Source organism: Anas platyrhynchos, chromosome 19 (assembly GCF_047663525.1).
Source record: "Anas platyrhynchos isolate ZD024472 breed Pekin duck chromosome 19, IASCAAS_PekinDuck_T2T, whole genome shotgun sequence".
In the NCBI taxonomy this organism is placed as follows: Eukaryota; Metazoa; Chordata; class Aves; order Anseriformes; family Anatidae; genus Anas; species Anas platyrhynchos.
The window spans coordinates 12,238,244-12,258,440 of record NC_092605.1 but is presented as its reverse complement, the minus strand read 5'-3'; the positions used below and the strand labels follow the sequence as shown (position 1 = coordinate 12,258,440).

Below are 20,197 nucleotides of genomic sequence, written 5' to 3'. Positions count from 1 at the left end.
TTTGCGTCTGCCCCTACTTGTGGGATTTTGAAAGAATGAAAAAACTTGCATAACCACCAAAAGAATAATGTCTGGCATAGGAACTTATAATAACATGACTGAAAAGAAAAGCAAAGGCATGATCAGAAAGAAAACTAGCAGTAGATAAAAATGGCATTAATCATTTCTGAAAATGAAAATCTATTCGGAGTATCTGTTTGGACTTCAAAAACTTTAAGAACCATGGTGCAACTGAACAGCTTGGTAGCATGTTCCCATAACCAGGAGCCGAGAAGGGAACATTTCCTGGGTAAAGCAGCAGTAACAGATGCAGGGCTGAGCCATAGGAATGGGAAGAAATTTTAAGGCACAACAGTGAACTTGCAAGCTAGTTAGAAAGTTAAGTTGCTTTTGTAGGGGGAAAAAGGTACTTCCCTCGTGGAATGAAATTGTTGTTGTTTTTATTTTTTTTCTTTATATTTTTATGCTGTCCTGCCAGTAAAATGGTTGGGTAATGCATTTTTTAATTTTCACTGATCAATTTATATTATTGTTAATAAAATTACTGTTAACGTTATTAGACTAATGTGGGTAACTTTAATTACCATTCTTATTTGCTCCTTCTTCTCTGAACATACTACCAGCCTGCTTTGGTGGCTTTGGGGTTATTTTTCTGTTTTTGCATGCTATTGTGGAGACAAAACCAGTTAAAAAAATTCTTATTCAGCAGATGGTTTAAGCTGGAACTTCTGGTGGGAAGGGGGCACCAGGTTTTGTAAGGCTCACGGTGAAGCCCAGAGTTGGCAACAGTGTGCCCGTGAACGACACTTTCTCTTTTTTGTCTTTTTTTTTTTTTTTTTTTGGTCACCGCAGTGTTGGGTTATACAGTTCACGTGCTTTTCTCTTATTACTCAAACTGAGTCAAAAGCTTCCCGTACTTTTTGTATCCAAGGATACATTTGCTGCAGCATAAATTGAAATGAGCTTGCAGCACATGCAGTAGTTTTCTGAGAGCTGCAGTGGTGTCCTGGCTCGAGTCTCCAGCCTGCTCAGTGGGCACCAGGACCTTCCTGTGGGGTGGAGGATGTTTCTGGTTCTGGTGGCCAGTGTGAGGTGATGTGCTAAGGCTCCCTCTCAGCCGTGTGCCTGTGCATGTGTACATGTACTGTGCTTATTAGTGTGCTCACCTTCAGTGAGCCAGACGCTCCTGGAGATCTGGCTGTGCATGGCTGAGCAGCTCTCAGGAAGAAGGCAAGCCTCAGTGAGGTCCTCCCTCCCTGAGCAGTAGTACGGTGGTGCTGGCTGTGATAGGAAGTGCAGCTACTGTCCTGTATGGCTGTAATGTATTGTGCAGACATACTGTGGCTCATGGCCATAAAATGCTCTGTCGTGATGGGACTGATAAGGATGTTACAAACATCCCAGAGAAGCATCCATCTTCACGTGCTAGGTCAGCAGTGCTGGAGAGGGCCGGGTGTGCGGTGCCCATCCTTGGGCAGCCGTGTCCCCAACTGCAGGAAGTTTCTGCAGACTCTGTCCGGGTCTCAGCGCCTTGTTATATGGAGCCCTACAATACCATCAATGCTGCAGTGTCCAAATCCCCCTTGAGCAAAGCTTGGATTCCTGTCCTTAATCTGTCAGCTTTAGAGCTGTTGCTGTTTGAGTTTTATTAGCACCTCAAAGAAAGTAAAGCTCCTTGAAGTGAACTGATATCCTCTGTGCCTGCTGTGCAGAAGGGCTGGTGCCCTTGCTGGTTTGTTGAACACTGCTGCCACTCAAGACTGGTTTGTTTATAAAATGATGAATCCTGAATTGAATGGGATTGCTCTACATTTGAAGCAACACATTCTAAATTTTGATCTAATAAACTTGTTTAATGTATGATTTTAGAGTTAATGAACATTGAAACATAAAAAGTGATTCTTAAGTGATGCACTTTGACTTGCAGTGAATGAACAAGAACTTGTCTCTTTTGCTTTAGGCTTTCAGATAAACTTCTGTGGAAAGGCACAAAGTAAGCTACATATTTTTATAGTATTATCCTGTTTTATATATCAACCTTGGTATTGGGAATGTGTCCACTTTCTGTTCCAACTAACCACGTATGGCAGACCTACTCCTAAGAGAGCTTCCATTTCTCACAATGCTGTTTAAGTAAAAGTAAAATTAATCAATTTAAAGGGTTACTAATTGTTGTACTACTTTACCTGTAACAAAAGAGCAACTCCAGAAACATGCAGCTAAACTAATTGTGTATGGAGCACTGGAAATTTGCTACCTGTTGAATTGGTTTGAAACACAAACCGGGTGGGATTTGGCAGTTTGATTTGTGCCTGCCGAAACTTGTGCTGAATGAGCACCTGACATGCACACTTTTATACGGAGCGTGAACACCTTGAATTGCCATCTCAAGAGCCATCAGGACAGATGCTGGATCCTGCAGTGGGTTGTTTCTGTTCGAGCTTCTTTCAAGAGAGGTGAGAGCAGGACAGGAGAGCTGTCAGGAGGGGCTGCTGGCGTCAGCTGGTGCCAGCTCTCCCACAGGCAGCCTTGGCCACTGCAGGACAGTTTGTGATGACTAATGGAAGCTCTGCAGAACTAATTTTTTTATTTTCTGTCACTGGCTTATGCTCTGTATTCCTCTGTCATACTATCAAAGTACCTTCTACAGTATGGTGATAGTTTTATTGGAAGCAGTCTCTTTTTTTCTGAATTCTAGATTTATTTTGACTCTGCATTTCTTTGAATTTGCATTCAGATTTTTTTCTTTTGTGCGTGATATACTTACTTGTTATAGCAATTCTAATATCTAGAGATATAATTGTTATTTTTTTTAATAGTTGGTGTCTTTGGATTTTCTGTCAGTGTATTTTATGACTACTGTTCAGATAGATTTTTGTCTGAAGCAGTTGTACATAGAAAAACCTTTGCTGTCCATAGCTTTCATAGAGCAATGCTTTCTGTGTTATGACTGAGGAAGACATCTGCTCCAGTGTTACAGTGCAGAGGTGAGCCTGGATGTCAGAATTGTTCCCCCAGGACAGGATTGGAGAACATATTTATTCTTTAATAATTTTCTGTTAGTATGGAATATACAAATCTTTAGGAAACTCGATGTTTGAAGCAGGAAATTCAAACTTGTTTTACAAGCTAGAGCTGTATGTCAGAATCAGAGTTAGGCTTTGAGACCTTTTCTGGTAGATTCCTAAGATGACAGCTACAGAATTGTGAAAAGATATGGAAGAAAATCAGCCACCCAAAAGGAGCAGTTGGCTGCTGAAGTTTGTATTCTGGAGCTGGGTTAATGGCTGTGCAGGTGAGGCTGAGTTGGACATGGGATTTGCTGCTGGGAGGAGCTGTCATGCAGCATTTCATGTGAACCTTGTCAGCTTAAAAAGGTTGATTAGCATTTACTTAAGACAATGTCTTGCTCCTGTTGTTAGTCTTCTTACAAATTCCCTGTTGTCTGACACACTAAAAACACTGTAAATGCTTCTGCAAGGTTTTAGTTATTTCCTCAGCAGTGCCTTTCATCCAAAGCTGGGATCTGTTGTCAGACAGAGACAGTCCTTGCTCTCTGGGGCAGTTGCAGTCTGGAACAAAATGAAAAATGCTCAATACATGACACTTCAAAGGAAGAAAGAAAAGGCTTTGCCATTAGAAGGTTTTGCAAAATAATGAGATGGTTCCCACCTGTGCCTTTGGAATAGGAAGTGTGGAGGTGGGTGCTGTGAGCTCCCTGCAGCAGCACAGCTAGTCACAGAGACTGTGCAGGGGTTCCTGGGGGTAAGTCCGAAAAACACCTCCGTTAATACTGCTTTGCTGACTTGTCTGCTGGGAGGCACGAATGTAGGTAGGAACCAGAGAGGCATTAAAAAAAAAAAAAAACAAACACATCAGCACCTGCCTGTCAGAGCACCGCAGTTCATGTTAAAAACAGGGTAATACATCAGAGCAGTTGGAAAAGTATGGTTGTGTGTCGGGCACTTTGCTGCTGGGGAGGTACTCAGTGTGTCCTGTGGGGTTCTGGGGCCATGGTTCAGGTGCTGTGTGCACAGCAGGTGGCAGCAGGAGTAGTGTGGAAGCTTGTGGTTGCTGGACGCGCTGGGGGCTGAAGGGGCCAGCGCATCCCATTGCCTGCAGCTCTGCTTGGTGGAGCTCCTCGTCCTGAAGAGGTGTTGTGGAAGTGAAGTGTGTTTCTGTAGCGGTAACTCCAGTGGTTCATTCCCCAGGACCTTGCTGGTTTGAACACAAAGGTTGCACGTGGCCTGGGTTTTGTTCCGGAAGTTTCACGTGCTGCTGTGGTGGAGGAGTGAGTGCCTCCGTGCATGCTGTGGGCTGCTGGGTTGTTTGCCTGATTTCCCCCTCTGCTTTGCCAACCTGCCTAAAACTTGTTTTGTTACCTGTTTAAAGTCATGAAAATTCAAAACTTTGTTAGCAGCAAGTATAACCTGGTGCAGTCAGGCCTTGGGAGGGCGCATGGGTCTGCAGGAGAGGGGCTTGCTCCATTTGCCCGAGCCCAGGCAGCAGCAGTGGGCAGGCAGTTGGTGCCAGCTCCAGAGGTGGTGAAGAGCTGTGGTGGATTTTCTCTGGTAGATTTAAAGTGAATTGAGAAGTGAATTAGTAGGAATTTACAGGGTTGAAAAAACCCTCTTGACAGAAAATGCCAGGTTTCTTTGTGCCAAAAATTGTTTACAGCAAAGACAGATTTTGATGTTGAGTATTTTCCATTAAAGTACTGTTGGCTGTTAAACAGTGACGGTTTGATCGCTTGAATTATCCCCTAAAGTATATTTTAATTGCATTTTCCTTTTTAAGCAAGGCTTTAAAGTGTTAGGGGTATTAGCTGACTTTGTGCATGTTATGTGTAAGTGTCACATTTATTTAGAAGAAGAGGATAATGAAAGCATTAATGCATTTGTGAATTCTCTTACCTACTTATCTTTCTGTTTTACAGACAGATTTTTAGTCTGTATTTACCAGCTATTAGCAAGAATGACAGGAGCTATGGTGTTTTATTTCTCTGAGTCTCTGCAGTCAGCACAAGCACTTGGTAACATCAGCAGCAAAACTGGTGGCATTGCAGTGCTCAGGAGGGGTCTGGTTTCATCTGGTGCTGAATGGCACATATCTGCTTCCCTTCCCATTGGCCTGTCCAGGTAAGCCATCGTTTCTGTTGAAGAACCACTGTTTGCCAGAGAAACACAGGTTAGCCTTTTCATATGGAGAGGTGTTTCTGTGCTGAGAAGGGAACGTGGGCTGTTGTTGTTCTGCAGGTAGGAAGATCAAAGGTGTGTTGTGGAAGGAGTTGTGCAGATTTTCTTCTTGTTGTAAATGAAAGGAATGTAGAACAGACATCTGAATTCCTCTTGTAAGCTGTTGAGAAATGGCAGGGTTTGATCCCAAAGTCTCTACAGCTCTTTCATGAAAAATAATAGCAAATATCTCAGTTCAGAACTGCAGCTTTGCCTTCTCGAATAATTTGACAAAACTGTATGTTGTTGGCTGAGGCAGGAGATCTATGTTTTTCTGTTGAGCTGTATTTGAGAGACCAAGGCAGTTAAGTCATTTTATATTCAAGTATTCAAGAAGGGGGAAAGGTCTCAACATGATCACCTTCCCACCATTGCAGGGGAGAACAGGTTTTTGCTGCTTCGCCTTGCCATTTCTTGTGCAAAGGTAGTGGCCCAGGTGATTCTGCTTCCCTGCTTGCTGCCAGCTAGGACTGGCTGAGCAGTCTCCTAAGGATGGTTTCTTTGCCATTAACTGCTGATAAGCTTGTATACCAAAAGAAAAAAACATTGTTGCCTTCAAGAGACAAGGAAGCAGTCAGGGTCTGTTCCTTCTGTTGTTTGTGTTTTGTTTTTTTTTTCCCCTTTTTTTTTCTTTAGGGGTTGCAAACATTGAAACTTAAAAAAAAAAAAAAGTGTTTCCAAGTGTTATAAATGAGGTCTCAACTCAATCTGAATTTTGTAATATTTATAAAACAAATATTTCTAAAAGGTATAAAAGGCAAATAAACAGCTCTGGGTGTGCGGGGAGTCTACACTCCACCAACACACGCACACAAACATCAAACATTCTAAATATACAGAACATTGCTTTACATACTAAACCAGAGTATGCCTATACATATGTACAATCAGGAAAGGTAACAAACAATCCTTTAAGTTCCATAACTTAACAGTCTCCATTTTCCATTCCTTTTCTTGCGAAAGCCTTCGATGGCTGTGGCAGCAGAGGGGCATATGGCGATGGCGTAGCAGTCGGATCAGTAAAGGAGCCCGCAGCTCCCTCACTATCTGGCAAGCCAGACGTTTGTGATTGTGGCTCCACGTGGCTCTTTAAGGCCTCAGAGATTGCTCACCAGGTGCCGAGCAATCCCACTGCAACCTTGCCGTTTTTAGTTGCAGAGTCCCACAGCTTGACCTCAGTTTGGTCCCATATTTCAGGCTCATAAGCTGTCCGATTGTTAATAAGGAGAATAAGCTGTAAGGTTACCAGGACAGTCTTTGTTCCTAAGGACGTATGATTCCCCATAATGCGCAACTGCTTACCTGCGAGAGGCAGTTGTGTGCACAGGTCCGCTTCTCTCAGCTCGAGCTTCTCTCCAGCTCCAGTGCGCCTATTTCCAGCGACTTTCTATACAAGGTTCTCTGAGCAGTTTCCTGAGTCTGGCCGAACTGATCTTCATGAGGCAATCAATGTGCCTGCTCCCATCCTGGTCTCCATTCTGGCAGCCTGTTTCTCTTCGCTTCTTTTTCCTGCTTCTTTATTGATGTAACTTCACCGTGTTGCCTTTTTTATCTTGAGGGCAGGCTCCCCTCTTATACCCTTCTTTCCACAGCAGTTCTTTTCAAAACAACTTTTCATTGGTCAAACAACTTTGAATGTAACAACAACAGCGAACGTGATTGTTATCTCAATCACGGGTTTTCCAACCCCCATGGCCACATTCCCAAATCTCCCCCTTCTTTATTAATATCAACAATTTTCTCGACACGAATTAACACTCCATATATAACACAACTTTAAGATCACTTCTAGTGTAATTTTATTTCTCTGATTAAGAAACTGTAGGGTAAATATAACATTAAAGGAACGCCATGATGAAGTATGTTCTTGCAGGCTAGCAGTTCTGATACTTCAGCCACTGTGCAAGATTTTTTAAAAATAACGTGCATATGTGAGGAAGCACTTCTGAAGTGATTGCCGTTGTCCTTTTGATGGCAGCAAGACTGCTGCTTTAGTTATGTTTCACTTCTGCTGCTTTCTCTGGTTTTCCTGCTCTGACTAATCTTTCTAAACAGATATTTAAATTGTGTGTTTGATACAAAGTGCCCTTTGGGGACACCTGAGACTTAAATGTGGAATAAAACATCATGTTGCCTAAGAGTGCTCTTCAAAGCATGCACATTGTGCAGTTACTACATATACTGTACTCAGCAAGTCACGTTTAGGGCATTTAATAGGTGGCCTTGAAATTTTGTTTAGGCAGTTTTTGGAGGAAGGAGTGCAACAACAGAGAGCTGCCAGGGCTGTCCTGTGTACTGGCTCTGAGCAAGGGTGTTACTGGATGATATAGGATGTGTGGGTGTACTGGAGTCCCTCTAAATTCTTGTAAGTTCCCTTCAGGTAGAACATTGGTCAGTGTTTCAGTGATAGAGGAGCACTGTCCTCTGATGAAGAAGGTGCTTGAAAGTTCTGCTTGCCATTTCAGAGGTTTCACCTCTTCATGTGGGAGATTGTATGCTAGGTCTCAGGCCAGAAGGTTTTTCTGTCTGCTATCATTGCTAATTATTTTCCTATAACAGCTTCTTCTTTCCTATTTGCATAGTTTATATATTTATAGGCTATTATATTTATTCTTCGCGAGACAAACTGTAGACAGATTCATCTCTTTAATCTGTCTTCATGTGAGTCTCCTCCAGCCCTGTGACTGCCCTCATTCTTTGAACACTGCCCCAGGTTGGTGATGGTGACCAGAAGTGATTTAACAATTCCATCAGTTCCTTGCTGTGGAGGTTGCTAAGAGCAGCGTGTATGGCAGGACTGCAAGGAGCATTCAGAATTTACTAGCTGGACAGACCAGGAGGGAGGCAGCATGTGCTCTTGTGGCCCAGAAGGCTGAGGGGATGCTGGGCTGCATTCGGAAGTGTGTTGCCAGCAGCTCGAGGGAGGTGATCTTCCCCAGCTGCTTGGCCCTGCTGAGGCCACACGTGGAGCATTGTGCCCAGTTCTGGGCTCCCCAGTACCAGAGGGACATAGAAGTACTGGAGCGAGTTTGGAGGAAGGCTCCTAAGATGATGAGAGGACTGGAGTGCCTGTTGCACAAGGACAGGCTGAGAGAACTGGGCCTGTTTAGCCTGGAGAAGAGGAGTTTGAGGGGAGATCTCAGTAATGTATATATAGATACCTGAGGGGAGGGTGTCAAGAGGATGGGGCCAGTCTCTTTTCAGTTGTGCCCAGTGACAGAACAAGAAGCAATGGGCACAAATTGAACACAGGAGGTTCCAGCTCAGTGTGAGGGGGCACTTCTTTACTGGGAGGGTGACAGGGCACTACAACAGGCTGCCCAGAGAGGTTGTAGAGTCTTCTCCAAAGATATTCATAACCGGCCTGGGTGCCATCCTGCGCAAGGTGCTCTAGGTGATTCTGCTCTGCGAGGGGGTTTAACTGGATGATCTTCAGAGGTCCCTTCCAACCCCACCCATTCTGTAATTCTGTGAAAAATAATGTTGAAGGTGGTAGTGTGAGAAACACTCCGTAGCCAATAACTTAGGCTCAGGCGAGGATCTCAGTGAAGTAGTAATTTATTCACGATTGCAATGGCTGGCGCTCCACAAGCAGGAGAGAGCGCCTCTACTAGTTCCAAAACACAGTTTATATACTTTTTGATGACAGGACCCTCCCCTGTTTCCTCACTGAGTGGGTAATCCAGGTTCACAATCTATCTGATGCTTCACAAACAATGCATGGCCTTCAGTAGCCAGCCTGTTAAATTTCAATTTCCTTTTGCCATTTTTACTGTTTGAAGTGGTAATGTTTCTTCACTTATCTGACTTGACTTAACACCGTGATTTTTACCTAATTGTCCTAAGGAGTCTGGTTGTCTGCATTTTACAAGGTCGCCTGCTAAGCTTTCTTATCACGGTAGGCATATCTCAGTACCACATTCCCTCCTTCTAAACAATGTAACTCTGCAAAAACAACATTTATATTCCCACAGTAGCATTGCTCGTTTTACTTTTTCCTGTGCTAGCACATAGTGGGAGCAGCAGACAGCAAAGGTAATGTGTGTAGCAGACTGGTGAAAACTAATCCAGGATAAAGAAGTCAGGGCTGAGCACCTATGGGAGAGAGCAAGACTGCTTCTGGTGGTGGTAACGCAGGCATGAAGTGATCAGAGATTCTGCTGTGCTCATTCTTCATGTTCCCAAGTGCAGGTCTTCCTTCTGTGTGACATTAGTGCCAAGCACGGTGGGATCCATATTCCAGGGTTGGAGACTGCAAATAATGCAGTATATAATAATAATACATGGTGAGTAAAAAGCACCTCTTTGTAGTAATAAAAAGGCATAGTGATAGAAAGGCAGCATTTTCTTATTGAAGCTCCTGCACTTGGGAAGGAGTTGGTTTCTGTGTCTTCATTCACCTGTGAGCTATTTGAGAAGCAGACCATGTTGATCTAGATAGTACAAGAAGGAAAGCATAACCTTTGACAGAATCTGTACCTAAGGATTGTGATTTGTATTCTGGAGCCATGATCTTTAGGTGCTTGGTTTCACTGTAGCTAGAATCATAGGAATTTTACTCATCTGGAAATGCATAGAAAAGGAAAACCACAAAATATTCATCTTCCTCCTTTGCAGATTATATTGACATAGTTCCTTGTTTCTTTATGCTCTTTACTTTTTGCATGATTCTTGCTTTCATTAGAATTCTAAAAAAAAGCCCCACATGAACTACTGATCTTAATCTATCCGTTCCTACTAGTTCCATCCTCTCTGGAATAGCAGAGTGAGTTCTTTTCTTAGAGTTGAACTGACTGCTTTAGCGAAGTTGTGTTCCATGTAGTTTATGGCTGCAGAAGTTTATGTGAAGTTGTGTGGAGTATAGTGTTGCGGAGATGCTGGTTCAGATTCAGAATTTTTTGTGTGCTGCTATTCAGTTCTTCATTAGAAAGAAATTTAAACATTGTAGTGCTTTCATCTGTGCTGACTTTGCAAACAAAAACGAAGATTTCTGTCACATAAGTACCTATTGATAAAGAATTACAGGAGCAGCCAGTTACTGGCAGGCTAGAGGCTGTTTCAGTTTCTCTGCAAACTGTTGAAGGCTGCCTTGCCATGACAATTCCCTTGCTGCAGCCAGCCTACAGTAGAGGGTTGGAAGAGGTGTTCATTATTTTATGACTTCTGTCCTTCCAGCGAAGTGTGCAGAGCAGCAAGATCCACTCCTAACGCTCTCAGGTGTTTTGGCAGCTGAATGAAAACATCGGGAATGTCCCATGCATCCTCGTGAAGAGATTTTGATGCTGCTAATCTGTTAAAGTTCCAAATTCTGTTGGAAAAGCTGATTGTCTGATGCTTTCATGCACATCTCAGCAGTGCAAAACAAGGGGACTCTTTCCTATATTATTCTTCCTGCTACAGCAAATTACAAATTGATTTTGAAGTCTTCAAAAGACAGCCTAAAGCTTTTTATTTATTCATTTATGAGCACACAAGGAGATACTATTTTTTTTCCTTAAGAAATCTGAAACTACAAGCCAGTGTTTGTAGGATAGCATTGTCATGTTTAGTAAGGCCTCCTCTGAGTGCCTGTCAGGCATGAGTTATTTTGGTGCTGAGAAATAGTTGGAGTGTTTGACTGTTTCTGCTGGACTTTAGTATGAAAAGTGGGTTGAACAAAAGAATTTCAATAGAAAGCAGACCAATAGTTGTTTAAGGTATTTTTTTTTCCCCTGCTGTGTGAATTTTCCTTTGATTTGCAAGGAATTAGGGATGGAAAAGCAAAGTACTCTGTGCTCCAGGAAGAGTTGTGATGCAGTAGTGAATCATGGCCACAGTGAATCCCTTCTAGAGGAAATTTCCAGTACTGCATAGCATATGTCCATTACAGCATCAGGAATCTGCTGTCCTGTGAAAATAGGATGTGAGCAAGTGAGGGGCCCTGGAGCCAGTCAAACTTTGTGTGGCCGTAGTGAGGCTCTTGCTGCTGCCATGCTGGGTGGACTGTGACAAACTTGGGTTGTGTCTGAAATACAAGTGCCTAGGAACTACATGACAGGGAGAGAGGATGATCAGTGGCAGGTCCTTCATTTTCTGAAAGCCTGCACATGGCTGAGCTGCTGGATTGGGTTTGTGTTGCTCAAAATGCTGGAGGGCCGGAGCACCTTGTGTGAACTTGGCTGCCTGATGGGACAGGGTTTGAAGGTTCACAAGGAGACAAGAGGATGTGTTCAGAGAAGTGTTCTCCAGGTCTAGCTCTTACCAATTGAATGAAAATATTTTTTTAATGAAATTACAGATCAGAGAAGTACAAAAATAGATCTGTGCATGTCTATAGGTGCCATTTTTGAAGCTTAGCAAAAAATTGCTTTGGGTTTGCTGAGCAGAGATTCTCCGAAGGAGGAGTTAAAAATAGTAAAATACTTGCAGAGCTTTGAAAGCCAACTAAAAGCTTAACTATGTTCTTGTTGATTTGTGTTTTGATTTGTTCTGTAGTAGTTGCACAACCTCCATTGTAATTCAACAGAACTAAGCAAAAATGCTTTTTGGGTCTGTGTTCTTGTTTTTAAGGTGCAGACCAAAGGTTTTCCTAATGCAGCAAGGCAAAATCTTTCCCTGGTTTCAGTTAGCACAGAATTAATTTTCTTCCTAGTAGCTGGTGGAATGCTGTGTTTTGGCTTAGGATGAGAAGAGTGCTGATAACACCCCGATGCTTTAATTGTTGCAGAGCAGTGCTTATACTAAGCCAAGGACATCTCAGCCTTTTGCTCTGTCCTGCCAACGGGCAGGCTGGGGGTGCAGTAAGAGCTGGGAGGGGACAGACCCGGACAGGTGACCCAAACTAGCCAAAGGGGTATTCCATACCATCTGACGTCATGCTAAACAATATATAGGGGTGGCTAGCTGGGGGGAGGGGGCCGGACTGCTCGGGGTTAGGCTGGGCATCGGTCAGCGAGTGGTGAGCAATTGCATTGTGCATCACTTGTTTGTACATACTATTACTTTCGTATTATCACCATTGTATCATTATTATTATTATTGTTATTATTATTTTGTTATTATTATTTTCCTGTCTTATTAAACTGTCTTTATCTCAACTCACAGGCTTCACTCTCCATTTCTCTCCCCCGTCCCAGAGAGGGAGGGGGGAGGGTGAGCGAACGGCTGCGTGGTGTTTAGCTGCCGGCCGGGTTAAACCACGACACCAGTGCAATGGCTTACATAACCTTCTCACCAGGGGAGAGGAGAGGCAGGTGTTGATGACCAGTCTCTCGTGACTAGTGATAGGATCCGAGGAAACAGCACAGAGAGGTTCAGGTTGGATATTAGGAAAAGGTTCTTAACTGAGAGGGTGCTTAGGTGCTTGAACAGGCTCCCCAGGGCATGCCATAATTCAAGAAGCATTTGGACAATGCTCTCAGACATAGGGTTTGATTTTTGGGTGGTCCTGTGTGTATCCAGGAATGGACTCAGTGATCCTTTGGGGTCCCTTCCAACTCAGGATAGGATATGATTCTACGAATGCAGATAGAGAGTGTTTTCAGAAAGGGTCAGCTCCTTGGTAAGTCTTTAAAAACATTGATTAGATGTTCAAAAGAACAGGATATTTTGGAGTTCACAGAGAAGGAACAAAGGTTACATGAAGTGTATTCTAACTTGAAAATTTGGCTCAGTGTTGTTTTAGCTATGCATAGGTATCAGGTGATATTTGGAAAAATAAGCATATGTTGCAAAGTTTTGGATCCAATCTCAACATGGAGGTCTGCTGCCCTTACATTGCAGAGGGTTTTTGCTAATGGAAACAGTGATCAAGTGGAGAAGAAGCCCAGTGCCTTGATCAACCCCTGCCTGCTGGAGTCTTCCATGTGTTGAAAGCATGCTCTGGTACAAGTCACCCTAGCACAAGTTGTTCCCAGCACTTTATTTGTGCATGTTTGTGCAGCATTAATGTTTTCATGCACACACTCCCTCAGCTTTGCCAACCAGTCGGTGGCAGATAATGTGTGTTGGTACCTCTTCAGTTGTCTCTGACTTTTAAAGGTTCCTGTGGTGTCCCTCTCAGCCTTCACTAGTCAGTCTGAATCATTTTTCAGAACGATTTGATCTGTTTTCTCTGGCGTGCTCAAGGTGTGCATGTCCATGTCCTGGGATGGGATGCTGCCTGAGCTCTGCTCTGGGGAGAGGGCCCATGTTCCTTGGTAGTGCTTTGGTACCTGTGCACCTTGGAAAGGCTGCAAGTGCTTGTCTTTGGGAGGTGTGAAGACATGAACGTAAGAGTTGCATTGGTTGCAGGAACTAGCAGGGATCAGTGTTGCCTGTGCTGAAACCTCTTGCAGAAAATAAGTGCTTTCTTGGGCAGTGCCCTTCACATAGGTGGTATGAGGCACAAAAAAATAGGGAGTTCGTTTAACAGGCTTCTGAGCAGTGAGCAGCAGAAACAAAGCCTCCTGTGCCATGGAGATGTGGAGCAGGGTGTTCCTTCTGACTGCCGTCAGGAGCAGCTGGGGCTGGAGACTGAAGCCCCTCTCACGCCTTGCCTCTCCTGAGCAGTGAGAAGGGACAACCTGATGAGTGAAGGGATGGAGCCTCCATGTGATGGCAGCCCATGGGAGAAAAGCAAGAGGCAAGGGAGAGCCTTTTAAAGGAGGAGGAATCAGAAGTTTCAATCATTTGTTGGCTTCCTCGGGGACGTTTTTCTTAAATGAGCTCAGACTTGCTCTGCTAATCCCAGCTGAGACATCAGTGGGTGCCATGTGGGCCTTTTTTTTGAGTTAGAGGGTTATCAGCAATTACACTTAGGAAATCCAAAGCTGCTTTGTCAGGAGATGCCTCCTGGCTTGATGGCCAAGGGCTTTCTTCATTCTTTCCTGCAGACATTCCTACACTCCAGTGTTTATTGGTTTTGTCGGGTTCCTGTCACGGTCTCTAATCTTCAGAATTACAAAACCTGATATGCTAGCTCCAAGGTGAACAGAATCGGTCCCTCCCCCCAGAAAAACTCTGTCTTCAGATGGAAGAAGGCCCCACACTCCTGATGCCTGCTGTTCTTCCCAATACACAAGGTTCAGGGGTGGGTGCGAGCTATTTAATGGAGCCAGTGGGATTCAGGCTGTGATTGACGTTGCCACTTTTCTGGCATAAGGTAACTAGAGGGATGGTGGAAACATGTTGCTTTATCCAAAGAAACTAAATCCTTTCCATTGACCTTAAGCAAAGGCCTCAAGGGCAGATTTTTTTCCCTTGTTTTTAGTCTGTGTGCTTCTAAAATTGGGAAAAACAAACAAACAAGCAACTCCCAAAAACAACCCCCACCCCCACCCTTCCTCAGTCTTCCTCCTCACAGTATATTTTAGAACTTGCTGAGCTGTTTTATAATGAAAAAGCACCTGGCACAGCCCTTTGCATGATTTCTTGTTGTTTTACATCAGGAAGGGCTCCAGGTGCCTTGCAGTAAATTTCCCAGGCCAGCGTGACTGTTTCCTTCTGACAACTGCTCCACTATGGTCTATATAGGATTATGCTGCAGCAGGAGGAAACATGACATGGCATCAACCATGGGTACCATGAAAATTTTGCAATATCTGTGACTGAAAGAAAGCATACCTTTGAGGGCAGCCCTGTTTTCACAAGCATCTGCTCTGGCTGTAACTCCAATGTGCTGGCTGGGCGAAGTTGCTTGGAACAACTGGACCTTCCAGATTCTCTCCAGTGTTTTGCCAGCTTTGGCATTTGAGTGTGGCTGAGTGACATATTCATACTCTCCAACTGGAAATTGCCTGAATTCCAGTTTTGGTGGAAAGGTGACTTTTGATATTACTGTTTTGTTCTCTCTGGTCAGAGAGCTGCCTGGCACCAGCAGTGTTGTGCACATAGCCATACATGTTCAGGGGTGTCCTGTTATATTCAGCATGTAATGCTTGTACAGGCACAGAATTAAGCTCTTTTCCTGCAGCTGATCTGCTCACAAAGCTCAAATAGTTTTAACTCTGTTTATGTCTATTCATGTGGATGACATTTTCACACAGGGTAGCATCAAGGATAATAAATGCTGAAGGTTGATGGTGGATTTTAGACATTTCAGAGGCTTCATTCTTAGGACTTTACTGATGGGAGTTTACTGTCTGAGAGAACTGATCTTAATCTGATTGCAGTTTCTTGCTCTCGAAGCCTAACCTGCTTTAACCAGGCTTTGTAGGAGAGGTGTTTATAGAAGCAGTTGCGTGTGCTGCTAGAAACAGCATAAACCACATTTTGCAAGTTGCAAATGGGCACGTCCGCTGGTGCGGAGAGCATCTGTGCAACTGTGAACCACCTCCCATTGTTAAATTACTGAAAGGTCTTGCTAGCATTTTGTTCAGTAGAAATGTGTTACTTCGTAATGATTGCATGACTGGAGAAGGTCATGACCAGTAACTGTCCCAGATTCCTGCCTGATCTGGGCTTCCGTATTTTTGTGGAAGCATGCTTGGGGCAGTAGACATGGATATATGCTCCAGTGAGGTGACTTCCAAAAATGAGCATACTTAGTATGTTCCTGGAATGGAAAGTTGTCATCTTGGATCTGAATTCTGGCTCTTGGACTGTTCTAAATCACAGGTTTCATTAAAGGGAAATGTAACAAACGTACTGAAAATGTTTGTGCTGTTTTTCTTCAAAGTGCGTTTCTGTAGATACAGTTGGGAAAACTGGAATTTTAGTTAATAGTTTTATCCCTCCATTCAGGCTTGCTAACTAAACTGCTGTATGTGCTGAAGTTCTTCATGTTTTGTTTCAAGATTTGATTTTTTTTTTCTCTTGAAAAAATAGTATGTCTTGAGGGCAAAGCTGGACATTGCTTTACTCACAAGTTAGTGCTGTTTTTGGAGTACTTGAACAAGTGTGCTCCATAAACAAGACTGGAAAGGAAGGAAATGTAGTTGAAAGAATGCAGGTTGGAAGGGTTTATGGGAAAGGAGCACTGTCCTGGCAGGAGCAGACAGTAAGCAGTGAATCCTGGGTGCATTCAGGACATCAGCATCAGGAACATCAAAGCAGGAATTTTGTTTGCAGACATGATCTAACTATTTGTATTGCAGATAGTAGGAGTTCTTGGAAAAACAGAGTTCTGTGTTGTTTCTTTTGTGATTTTTTTTTTTTTCTCCCAGCTCAGGTGAGAGTATGCACTAGCTGTGTGTTGAGGTGCCCTGGAATAAGTCGGACCTGGATTGCAGTTTTCCATTTTTAAAAAGTTAGCCTCAAACATCCAGCCTCCTTCTCAACCAAGCATATCACCCAACCTGTCTGGCCTCCTGACATCCTTTCCTCCTCCTGACATCCTTTCCTCATAATTTTCTCTCTTTAACTTGTTTTAGTATTACAAAACGAAGATATAAAGGCTGCAAAGTTCATTACAATGTCCTTTTTTTTTTTTCCTCCCTGCTGGTTTTCTGCCTTTTTTTTTTTTTTTTTTGCCTGCTGCTTTCTGCCATATTCTTTTTTTCCTCTCTGTTTTTTCTAGAATAAGGAAATAAAGTGTGGGCTTGGCTTCTGGTGTATTGCTGCTCTGCAAGCAGCAGAGGGACTTTGGTGTCCAACCGGAGAGAACACATTTGCATCATGACAACAAGTGGTTGACATTGCAGATTTGAACGAAGCAGAAAGCACTTTAGCAGGGGTCAGTTTGTATCCCTGTAAGACAGAAACCTATAAGAAAATCCATTTATCTACTTCTGCTTTGAAAGTCTTACTGCTTGGAAACTGAGCATTTTCATATGTATAACTGGGACATTGTTATCATTGTTATTGATGTGTGGCATGCAGGAATGTAGGGAAATTCTAGGAAAAAATTGATTTTTCTCCAGCAGGAGGTGACTCAGAGGCTTGTTGAACTTGTATTTGTCTCAGGTGAAGTGAAAATACAGAGTATAACTCTGAAGGAATACTTCGTACTTCACATTGTCTACCAGATAGACGTTTCCTCTTGCATGAAGACTGGTTGGCTGTGGTTATGGTAAAGCAGCCTCAAAAAGAGTGATTGTAACTGCAGAACCAAGTGCCTGGATTAATCCTGGTGATGGATAGCAGCACATAAATAATTATGTACTTAACCTAGCATCTACATACCAGCAGGAAACAAGTGTGTGTTACGAGTCTGGGTTGTTCTTCTGTGGCCATTGTGTAGGTGGTCTCCTGTGAGTACTTTGTAAGGCTTCCCCAGCTGCTTTTCGCTGGGTCCATTTCGGCTATGATCAATGAAATGCCAAGGGATGTGCCTTTGTTGGATAGGTGGACATGAGGAAAATATCCTCTGCTATCTCAGTGCTATGCAGCAGCCTGGTGCTAAAACAGACTTTTTTTTTTTTTAATGGATTTGAACACAGGAATACTATTGTTTTATGAATGTAATGATTTGAAATAGGTATTACTATCATCTTATGGATAGAAAATGAACATGCAATGAAAAGCTGTTTTGGCTCTGAGATAAGTATAACCTAGAATAGATACGCTTTTTTGTTTCCTATAATTCTTTATAGGAAAAAGTAAGATAAATGAGACTTGATTTGAGAGATTAAATTTGAAAATGCCAGCATTGTTGAAGGATACCTTGGGATAGGATACCTTTATAAATCAATTCTTCAAACAAGACAGTTGATGTATATTTTGGGTTCTTCCACTTACAAATGTACAAGCCAAAGACTTTTTTTTTTTTTTACTTCTGTTTTATTTTTTACAAGGCAAGACAAAATTAGAGGATGCATGCAACAGAAGGGAAAGTACCCCAAAGCAGACCAGCTGTCAACAAGAACAGTGACATTTCTCCATATTCTGATGAACAGGTCTATACTTCCACTTTTGAAAGGAGTGTTGCTGTTCATTGCTCACCCTGTTGCAGTGTGTTCAGGATTTTTCAAAACAAGTATTTTATTGTTAGTCTCCTTGTAGTCCTGCGGCCTAGCTCCTACTGTGCAGTCTCATGTGGGTAACATAGCCAAGAAAGGTACATTGAGCTCTGCAGTGCAGCAGGCATCATCCCAGCCAGTTGGGTGCCCAGGCTGGAAATCCTTGCTGTCCCTTTTCTTTGTCATTATTCGTGATGAAAGGCTGCCAGTACTGCCAGCTGGGGCTTTATGGAAATCTGCAGGTGAATTGTCACATAAAAATGATGATGTGTTGTTTATTTTAAGTGGTTGATGCAAAGCCTTGAATAGTTGGTTTCGTGCTGCTGAATTTTGTGAGTTTCTTGGGTGGCATTTATAACAAATGAGGTGATGTTCAGAAAATGCAACGCGTTTGCAGATATTTCCAGATAGATTCTTGTATTGCAGCAAGATCAAAGCTGAATTAATAATTTAGAAGTCAAAGGTTAGGTGATCATTCCTAAGTGATAACTATGAACTGGGGATGTCAGAGGGACGGTGTAGGTCTAGTCCTACCAGCAGCAGCAACTGCATCATGCAGAAAGACCTCAAGGCAGAGTGTAGTCACTGGGACGGCAGGCCTTGCAGAGCCTCAGCCGGGTGCGGGTGGGTGTTTGCTGGTCACAGGCTTTCTTGTGTGTTCCAGGCTGCAGATGTTTGTATTTCTTTTGAGTGGATCCCCAGTTCTGAGCTATTTGGATTTATCAAGCTGTTTTTAGATGAATGTCACTATCCTTGTAATATTTCAAGCTGAAATTGCTGTAAGGACTTTGACCTCTAATTTTTTTTTTCTTTCTGTTGTCTTGGATTTACTAAAAACACCTATCTCTTTGTGCGAGGTAGAGTAACTACAGAGTGCTTGTGCACAGACCTCATGCTCTGCAGTGTTTGCTGCTTTTCCCAAAAGGCCTGCAGTATGTTTGGGAATCTGATACCTGCTTTAGGGTGCAGGCAGAAGAAAGGTCTTGGAGGAATTCAGTTATCGGGTCCATTTGCTCTCTATAGGTACCTTAAAGGAGGCTGTAGTGAGGTGGGGATTGGTCTAGTCTCCCATGTGCCTGGTGACAAGACGAGGGGGAACGGGCTAAAATTGCGCCAGGGAAGGTTTAGGTTGGATATTAGGAAGAACTTCTTTACTGAGAGGTTTGTTAGGCATTGGAATGGGCTGCCCAGGGAAGTGGTTGAGTCACCACCCTTGGAGGTCTGTAAAAGACGTTTAGATGTAGTGCTTAGTGATATGGTTTAGTGGAGGACTTCTTAGTCTGAGGTTGGACTAGGTGATCTTGGAGGTGTCTTCCAACCTAGACAATTCTGTGGTTCTGTGATTGCTGAAGGCTGGTGCTGCCTGGGATGGGAGGTTGCAGTATCCAACCTGCAGATAGCATGGAGTGGTTTGGGTCTCCACCAGGAAGCGAGAAGCCTGAGGGGTTCGGGATCAGGATCCTGGGAAGCTGCGGGTGGAGATTGAGGCGGGGCTGCTTAGTACGGAGGAGCATAGGTTTCCTGCAGCCAGATGGGACAGGACCTATTGTGGCCCAGTGGAAGGGCTGGGAAGGGACATCTCACTTTGTAATCTTTGATCCTGTTGGTGCTTGTGCAGGTCATCTCAACTTTAATAAGAAATACGTAGCTGGTGGTTAGAGCGGTGATCAGCAGCCTTCCCCATGTTTCTGTTTCTCTTTATGTATGTTGTTCCTCATGGTTTCTCAGTTGACTGCAGACCAAAGCTTTCTCCCACCTGGTCTAACAGGCTGAGCTGTACTCCTTGCGCAGTGACCCCCTTGGCAGAAGCAGCACACAGCAGCTCTCTGTCATCCTCGCTGAAGCCTGATCGTGCCTCCTTGCTGTTAGGCAGAGGAGGGGTCAGCAGACCAGTCAGTCCTCGTGCAGTTGGGTATCATGTAAAACACATCCAGTACTTTCCCTTTTCCATTGACATCCATCCTGAATCTGGTAGGCATGCCCAAGCTGTGCCAAGTAAGTCGAGCTCCCTTTGCCACCTAACTGAAGTTGAGCTTGGTGTGCAATCCATTTAAATGAGTGATTGTGCATGGAGGGAGCTCAGGGCCTGGGTGTGGAGGTGGCCCG

The 20,197-nt window shown here is 43.6% G+C and overlaps 1 protein-coding gene across 6 annotated transcripts in view; it reads left to right on the top strand.

Moving 5' to 3' along the window:
• Nucleotides 1–20,197, top strand: part of MAP2K4 (mitogen-activated protein kinase kinase 4) — a 99,836-nt gene that overhangs the window by 14,118 nt on the left and 65,521 nt on the right. For 4 of the 6 annotated variants that reach the window (XR_003501205.3, XM_027471520.3, XM_027471522.3 and 1 more), the window contains exon 2: nt 1,961–1,993. The exons of the other annotated variants lie outside the window; for them this stretch is intronic. Coding sequence is in view for 3 of the 4 variants with exons in the window: in XM_027471520.3 (XP_027327321.1) it covers nt 1,961–1,993 (33 nt within the window). In the remaining variant the exon portion in view is untranslated. The remainder of the gene's footprint in view (nt 1–1,960; nt 1,994–20,197) is intronic. 6 annotated transcript variants of the gene reach the window in all.